The 9,205-nt window shown below is 43.8% G+C and overlaps 1 protein-coding gene across 1 annotated transcript in view; it reads right to left on the bottom strand.

The window, feature by feature from the left end:
- Window positions 1-298: 298 nt before the first annotated feature.
- Window positions 299-9,205, bottom strand: part of SHISA2 (shisa family member 2) — a 32,901-nt gene continuing 23,994 nt past the window's right edge. The window contains exon 2 of the mRNA XM_063951696.1: window positions 299-3,908. Within this exon, the coding sequence (XP_063807766.1) occupies window positions 3,355-3,908 (554 nt within the window). The 3' untranslated portion in view covers window positions 299-3,354. The remainder of the gene's footprint in view (window positions 3,909-9,205) is intronic.

Genomic DNA, 9,205 nt, shown 5'->3' with positions numbered 1-9,205 from the left:
AGAGGACTGTTTAGGCTACTTACTGTTCTGTGTAATAGATTTGCAGCTAAAAGCTGCGGCTTGGCTAAGAGTGACAATGCTTGTGCACCTACGATCTCTGATTGATTTGAATCCACCTGTCTGGTCGTAAAGTAAGCAAAAAAAACATCTGTTGGGATGGTTTGTGTAACCTACATCAGCCACTCAGACACTTGCTCTTAGTTTGTCACGTAGCTAATCTAACCCAAGTCCTCTAAACTGCTGAGTTATAAACAAAATACAGTCATGTTAACTCACATTAGGAAAAAAACTCTCAAACTTAAAGGGGTGGAAATAATTTGAAATTTTATTTAAAAATATGTATAAAAATAATACCTTGTTTTCAGTCTCTGCGCAGCTCTTCACCCTCTTACATTTGTTTACAGCACCGTGTACCAGTCTGCTGACGTCGCTGCTGAAATTGCAGTGTTAGGACAGCATTTGGCCGTCAGCTGGATCTGCATGCAACTGCAGCAGCTGCATGAGTATATTAGGGATACAAACTTCTAGGTTAACTTTGCAAATTATGCAAAAGGCACAATCAGAAATCAATATTTACGAAGCACCCGGCTAGTCAGAGCTAATTTCCGGCATCTCGCTATGTGTTCTGGTTAACTTGCATCTCATAGTGGCTCAGTTAATAGCAATATGTCATATTCTGCACTGTGAGCATAGCAACCAATCAAATATCTGCTCCAAGCATTCCAGTGGAGTAAGCGTAAATGGGAGCTAGAATATGATTGGCTGCTGTAGGCTGTAGTCAGCTCTGAATTAGCCAATGGGCACTGGTGCATTTCCTATTAGGGAAATTAGGGCAGCACTTGGATGGACCTTTAAATCCGCCCCTAGGAATGGGCAAAGTACGCATGTGTTAACAAGTTACTGCTTGCATGGTTTATCTTCAGCAAAGAAAGAGTTTATTTGGTGAGGGGATAACGCCACTATATTCTGCTCTGTGATAAAACCAATGAAGCTACATAATGCTCTGTATAAATAGGGTGGTGCTTAGTGGATAGACCAGGGATTAGGGTAAAAAGGGATAAACATTCTAAAGAGGACGGTTGGAAAAGATGCCCATAACAACCAATCAAATTCTATCTCTAATTTTATACAATCTACTAGATACATGATATCTAGAATCTAATTGGTTGTTATCGGCAACTTCTCGTTCACATGTCTTCTTTGGAAGATTTTATACATCTTCCCCAAAGTGTACCAACAGGTTTTACGGATAAACAGTGACACAGTCCACTTGCCATGACCACACCCCCTAATCCTCCCCTCTTCTTCACGTTGTGTCCTAACGTGCACCAGGTCTATGCTGAGAAATATGATTTGGCTCCTTATTACCAGTATATGAGGACAGAAAACCTTGAACATGAAAAACTGGGGTCTATGTACTAAGCCTTGCAGAGAGATAAAGTGGAAGGAGATAAAGTACCAGCCAACCAGCTCCAAACTGTCATGTTACAGGCTGTGTTTTGGAAAATGACAATTAAGAGCTGGTTGGCTGGCACATTATCTCTCTAGGCTTTATCTCTCTCCAAGGCTTAGTAAATAGACCCCACTGTTGTCTACTTATGTTGGTCATAAATGAAAAAGCACATAGAAGATGACACTGATGCACTAAAGCAATTGTGTTTCTGAATAATCTGACACATTCCCTGTATCGCCTGATACAAACACCACAGGTAATTTATCATTATTTATTTATTTATTTATTTATTTATTTAGAAATAGTATATTCAGCTGTGTACCTGAAACTAAGTTTTGGTCATATTAAATATTATTTCTCTCAGATCCCACCTTTTAAAAGTGTTTGATTCTTTGTTGTTTGGATTTTTTGGGAATAAAATAAAACCAAAAACAAATGAAAACTCTTACAGCACCAGTGGAATTAAAATGTCACTTTTAGAGACTGATAACAAATTATTTGTTATACTGAGCTACTGTTACCCTTTAGTAGCAGCCTAACATTACCATATACTATTACAATACGGAGCATTTTCATTTGTGCTGTCCGCTACATTCGTCTCTAAATAAAGTCCTGAGGCCTTTTAGAAGGGATACGGTCATTAGGTCGACAGTCATTAGGTTGGCCACTATTAGTCGACAGAGTCACTAGGTTGACATGTACTAGGTTGACATGGAAAAAGGTCGACATGAGTTTTTTCACATTTTTTACAATTTTTGGACTTTTTCATACTTTACGATCCACGTGGACTACAATTGGGAATAGTAACCTGTGCCGAGCACAGGGCTAGCGAAGCGAGCCATGCGAGGGGACACGGTGCACTAATTGGGGTTGCCGGTCACATTACGGAGAAGACGACACCAAAAAAAGTTTAAAAAACTCATGTCGACTTTTTTTCCAAGTCGACCTTGTTCATGTCGACCTAATGACCATGTTTACCTAGTGGCCATGTCGACCTAATGCATGACGACCAATAGTGGTCGCCCTAATGACTGTCGACCTAAGTGTGGTCGACCTAATGACCCATACCCCTTTTAGAACATGTGCTGTCTGCATACAATGTAGGCAGCCATTTTATAGGCTGAACCAAATGTTTGCTACCAGATTAACAAGCTGGAACACGGAAAAAAAAAAATTATATATAAATTATTTATACTTCACATTTATTTTTCAGCATGTTAGGCAGGAGGCTGTAGCCGCCCACTAGTTTCTTCCTGAAGAACAAATATGTGAGAAAACCACAAAATGGCTGCCTCCACTGTGTATTAGCGACAGATGTAGCATAAAATCTATGGCACATTCATTTATAGTTTATTACACATTCATATCTATATAGCTTTTTGTAATCCTTAATGAGTTAACGTAGGTGTTGTTTTTCTTTTCTATCTTTTTTTACAATTTAGGTCTGAAATAAGCTTTAACCCAAAGCTTGTGTGATTGCACGGTCCTATTGATTGTCTGCATGATTGTCTATGATAAATAGAAACATGTTACTCACATCATAATTAATACACTTCAACAAAAAAAGAATCCCTATACCTGCTGTACCAGAGTATACTAAACCTGCTCTTTGCTGAAGTTGTGACCAGAAAAGAATAGGCTAATGGCTCAGGCATTTAAAACTAAAATATGTATTATGCACCCCCAACCCTCCAAAAAAAAATAAAAAAATGCACGTTCATACGTTCAGCCTTTTGCCATTTTGATTCCACATGCATTTTACAATAAAGCTATTGAAAGTCTCTCTCGCCACTTAAGTAGTCCTGTAATGCAATGTTAACTGTACGTCTCAAACAGTCTGTTTTCCTCATTGAAGAGATGATTTCATGTTCTAATTTTTAGTCCTTTACATATGGCTCAGCTCACACAGTCACTGCTGGGTACATCATTTGTTCAGGGTTGCTGTGAGGATAAGGTGATTGCATTTGTCTATAGCCACCTTGTAGCCCGTCTAGATAAGGTGGCATAGGAGTCATGGGCACAGAGTCATGAGGTACAGCATAACCCACAAACTGAGGGTGGAGATATTGTCCCTGGTGTGGAACCATTTGGGTCGCTTGTTGACAGTTTAACACTGAATAATTGGTCGGCATATTTACGTAGACATTATTCATGGCCCCCTCCGGCAGGCAGCAGTTGGTCTGCGATCTTGTTGGAGGAGCTCTTGCCCCCGAGTTGGCACTGGAGCTGGAGCTGGTGGCTGTGCTTGACTGGCGAGAAGAAGAACCACGAGAGGTGTTGGCACTGGATATCATAGGGATGGTCTCCATCAGGCGGTTGCTCCCAGGTGCCCTGCTCTGCTGGGGTTCCTGCTTGGGTCTCAGACAGCGGCAGCAGCAGATGGCGACCAGGGACCCCAAGATGATGAATGCAACAAACACGGATCCGACAATCAGAAATGGCACGTAGATGGGAACTGGAAGATAAACAGAAATCAGCAGTTTTAATTATGGGGAAATAATGTAATTCTAGAGAATTTCTTATTAAATAAACAAAATGGGGAAATGTAATATACAACAATTCGCCCAAAATTCACAATTTGTTTCTTTAGGGCAAAATCGGAACAGTTTTGCTTCTTAAAAATTGGCTTTGACAAATCATTGTTCATTACATTTCCCCCAATATATGATGTTATTTGTCATGCAGTGGTCATGTGCTTTACAGGTCAACAACATTCATAAACCAGGGGGTTAAATCCGCAGAGGACCAAAGTCATTTACATATAACTCTCAGTAACCAACCACTATTGGAGAATGTATCCTGTAGCTAGAAGACCTACATGTTATTTTTAGGTTGGTGGTGCACCACGGAGTACAGTACTAATATACTCAAGGGGGGTAGTCCACTAGTGGGGTCCAAAAACTAAACTCAACCACAAAAGGAGCTTAGCTTTTGGCCCACACTAGCAGGTCAACAACATCACAGCCAAACAAGGTTGTTGTGTTTTTCAAATTTGGAATTCAATGTTAAACGAAAAAAACATATGTTTGCCCGATTTCCTCAGTTGTAACAATTTATGCAACGCTGTACAGAGAATATAAGTCAAGTTATCTAAGTTTCCTAACTTTCAAGCGCACAAACAAATACACACTAATGCTAATTTTGTGTTTAGGAGTGTGGGAGGAAATGGAGCACTAGGGGGGGAAACGTGCAAACTCTACGCAATAGCGGGGAATTGAACTCATGAACTCTACGAAGCAGTAATGTTAACCACTACACCACCATGTGGTGCAAAATGAGCAACTGAAAAAACACCTGTTTTCACCAGCAACAGGACTCTTCACCCTTTAATAAATCTGCATCCAAAATACCAAACCTATACCTTGTATAGGTAATTAAAAAAATCTAGAATTTGCTTTGTTGAGGAAAAAGTTATTACTAGAAAAATTGAATGCAGCGCTAAAATGCCGGAATTCTGGCATGGAACCTGGGGGTTATAAGAGGAGGAATACCAGATATAGGGGATTATTCAGGTTGGTTAGCAAACCAAAAAAGTTAGCAACTGGGCAAAACCATGTGCAGTGCAGGTGGGGCAGATATAACGTGCAGAGAGAGTTAGATTTGGGTGGGTTATATTGTTTCTGTGCAGGGTAAAATAGGATTTTAATACCTACCGGTAAATCCTTTTCTCCTAGTCCGTGGAGGATGCTGGGGTCCACTTCAGTACCATGGGGTATAGACAGTTCCGCAGGAGCCATGGGCACTTTAAGACTTTTCAAGGGTGTGAACTGGCTCCTCCCACTATGCCCCTCCTCCAGACCTCAGTATAGGAACTGTGCCCAGGGAGACGGACATTTCGAGGAAAGGATTTACTTTTAATTTAATGATGAGATTCATACCAGCTCACACCTCAACCATGCCGCACAACATGGCATTCAACATAACACACGCCAACGGGCATCAACAATTGCAGCAACATGCTGAAATAACCGTAACACAACATTAGTGTAACTACAAAATTAACAACTGCAGGTAAAGTACACACTGGGTCGGGTGGCCAGCATCCTCTACGGACTAGGAGAAAAGGATTTACCGGTAGGTATTAAAATCCTATTTTCTCATACGTCCTAGAGGATGCTGGGGTCCACTTCAGTACCATGGGGTTATACCAAAGCTCCAGTACGGGCGGGAGAATGCGGATGACCCTGCAGCACCGATTGACCAAACTTGAGGTCCTCATCGGCCAAGTTGTCAAACTTGTAAAACTTAGCAAACATGTTTGACCCTGACCAAGTAGCTGCTCGGCAAAGTTGTAAAGCCGAGACACCCCGGGCAGCCGCCCAGGATGAGCCCACCATTCTAGTAGAATGGGCATTTACCGACTTCGGTACCGGCAATCCTGCCGTGGAATGAGCGTGCTGAATCGTTCCTCTGATCCAGCGCGCAATAGTCTGCTTAGAAGCAGGACACCCAATCTTGTTGGGAGCATACAGGACAAACAGAGCCTCCGTTTTCCTTATCCGAGCTGTTCTTGTGACATAAATCTTCAAAGCTCTAACCACATCAAGAGGCTTTGACTCAGTGAAAGTGTCAGTAGCTACTAGCACCACAATAAGTTGGTTTATGTGGAAAGACGAAACCACCCTTGGAAGAAATTGTTGACGAGTTCTTAACTCTGCCCTATCTTCATGGAAGATCAGGTAAGGGCACTTGTGAGACAAGGCCCCCAACTCAGACACCTGCCTTGCGGATGCCAAGGCCAAAAGCATCACCACTTTCCAAGTGACAAACTTCAACTCTATCTCCTGTAGAGGTTCAAACCAACTCGATTGAAGGAACTGCAACACCACATTAAGGTCCCATGGTGCCACAGGAGGCACAAATGGAGGCTGGATGTGCAGTACCCCTTTCACGAACGTCTGAACTTCTGGAAGGGAGGCCAATTGTTTTTGAAAGAAATCTGATAAGGCCGAAATCTGGACCTTGATTGAACCCAGTCTAAGGCCCGCATCCACACCAGCCTGTAGAAAATGGAGAAAACGTCCTAACTCAAACTCTTCCGTAGGAGCCTTCTTGGCTCCTACGCAAGACACCAAGACACATATTTTCTCCAAATACAGTGGTAATGTTTAGCCGTTACTCCTTTCCTGGCCTGAATAAGAGTGGGGATGACTTCCTTGGGAATACCCTTTCGGGCTAGGATCCGGCGCTCAACAGCCATGCCGTCAAATATAGTCACGGTTAAGTTTTGATACACGCACGGCCCCTGCTGTAGCAGGTCCTCGCGAGGAGGAAGAGGCCGAGGATCTTCTATGAGCAACTCCTGAAGATCTGGATACCAAGCCCTCCTTGGCCAGTCTGGGGCAATGAAGATTGCCCGAACTCTTGTTCTTCTTATGATTTTTGGAACTTTTGGAATCAGTGGAAGTGGAGGGAAGACATATACCGACCGAAACACCCACTGGGTCACCAGTGCATCCACTGCTATTGCTTGAGGGTCTCTCGACCTGGAACAATATCTCTGAAGCTTCTTGTTGAGACGAGATGCCATCATGTCTACTTGAGGAACTCTCCAAAGACTTGCCACCTCTGCAAAGACATCTTGGTGGAGGCCCCACTCTCCTGGATGGAGATTGTGTCTGCTGAGGAAGTCTGCTTCCCAGTTGTCCACTCCCGGAATGAAAATTGCTGACAGAGCTCTTGCATGTCTTTCTGCCCAGAGGAGGATCTTTGTCACCTCTGCCATTGCCGCTCTGCTTTTCGTTACGCCTTGCCGGTTTATGTACGTGACTGCTGTTACATTGTCCGACTGGATCTGCATGGGTTGATCTTGAAGAAGATGTACCGCTTGTAGAAGGCCGTTGTAAATGACTCTCAATTCCAGAATGTTTATGAGAAGGCAGGCTTCCTGACTTGACCATTTTTCTTTGGAAGCTTTCCCCCTGTGTGACTGCTCCCCAGCCTCCGAGACTTGCATCCATGGTTACCAGGACCCAGTCCTGAATCCCAAACCTGCGTCCCTCTAGTAGGTAAGAACTGTGTATCCACCACAGGAGCGAAATCCTGGCTTTGGAGGACAGGATTATCTTCCGGTGCATGTGTAGGTGGGATCCGGACCACTTGTCCAACAGGTCCCACTGGAATACTCTGGCACGGAATCGGCCAAACTGTATGGCCTCATAGGCTGCTACCATCTTCCCCAACAACCGAATGCATTGATGGATCGACACTCTTGTTGGTTTCAAAATTTGTTTGACCATTCTCTTCCAGAGCCTTTTCTACTGGAAGAAATACTTTCTGTACTTTCTGTACTTCTGTGTCCAGTATCATCCCTAAAAAGGACAATCTTGTCGTCAGTTCCAGCTGCGACTTCGGAAAAGTCATGATCCAACCGTGTTGTTGGAGTATTGATAGGAAGAGTGCAATGTTCTGCACCAACCTTTCCCTGGATCTCGCTTTTATCAGGAGATCATCCAGGTAAGGAATTATATTGACTCCTTGTTGTCGAAGAAGGACCATCATCTCTGCCATCACCTTGGTGAATACCCTCGGTGCCGTGGAGAGTCCGAACGGCAACGTCTGGAACTGGTAATGGCAATCCTGCACTGCAAATCTCAGATAAGCTTGGTGAGGAGGATAAATGGGAACATGCAAGTAAGCATCCTTTATGTCTACTGACACCATAAAGTCCCCCTCCTCCAGACTGGAAATCACTGCCCTCAGAGATTCCATCTTGAACTTGAACCTTTTCAGGTAGAGATTCAGATTTTTCAGGTTTAAAATTGGTCTGACCGAGCCGTCCGGCTTCGGAACTACAAAGAGGCTTGAATAAAAACCTTCTCCTTGCTGTGACAAGGGTACCAGGACAATGACTTGATCCTGACATAATTTTTGAATTGCCATTGTTACTGCCTCTCTTTCTGGAAGAGAAGCTGGCGAGGTCGATTTGAAAAATCGGCACGGGGGAACGTCTTGAAACTCCAGTCTGTACCCATGGGACACTATTTGTAAGACCCATGGGTCCAGGCCAGATTGAATCCAGATCTGACTGAAAAGCTTCAGACGTGCTCCCACCCGAGCGGATTCCCACAAGGGGGCCCCAGCGTCATGCTGCAGATTTGGCAGAAGCAGGGATCCTGGAGCCGCTGCGGATTTATTTCCTCTTCCCCTCCCTCTACCTGCAAAGAAAGGGGAACCTTTGGCCTTTTTGTATTTGTTGGGCCAAAAGGACTGCATCTGAGAGTGATGTGTCTTTTTCGCCGGTGCAGGAGCATAAAGCAAGAATGTCAACTTACCTGCGGTAGCCGCCGAGACTAACGCATCCAGCCCATCTCCAAACAAGGCCTCACCTTTATACGGGAGAGCCTCCATATTTCTTTTGGAATCTGCATCAGCATTCCACTGGCGAATCCACAACGCCCTCTGAGCCGATACTGACATGGTAGCGGCTTTTGAACCCAAGAGTCCAATATCCTTCATAGCTTCTAGCATGTATGCGGCAGCATCTTTGATATAACCTAACGTTAGGAGTATCTCGTATCTATCTATCGTGTCAATTTCCGATGACAAGTTATCTGACCATTTTTCAATAGCACTACTCACCCACGCGCAAGCAATGGTGGGCCTGAGCAGCGTACCATTGGCCACATAAATAGATTTTAACGTAGTCTCTATTTTGCGGTATGCCGGCTCCTTTAGTGAAGCCGTCCCAGGTGCAGGGAGAATCACCTTTTTTGTTAACAGTCTAATACAGAGGGTGACTCCCATTTTTTC

Source organism: Pseudophryne corroboree, chromosome 2 (genome assembly GCF_028390025.1).
Source record: "Pseudophryne corroboree isolate aPseCor3 chromosome 2, aPseCor3.hap2, whole genome shotgun sequence".
NCBI classification, from domain to species: domain Eukaryota; kingdom Metazoa; phylum Chordata; class Amphibia; order Anura; family Myobatrachidae; genus Pseudophryne; species Pseudophryne corroboree.
The sequence above is the reverse complement of the archived record's forward strand: the minus strand, read 5'-3'. Positions and strand labels throughout refer to the sequence as shown.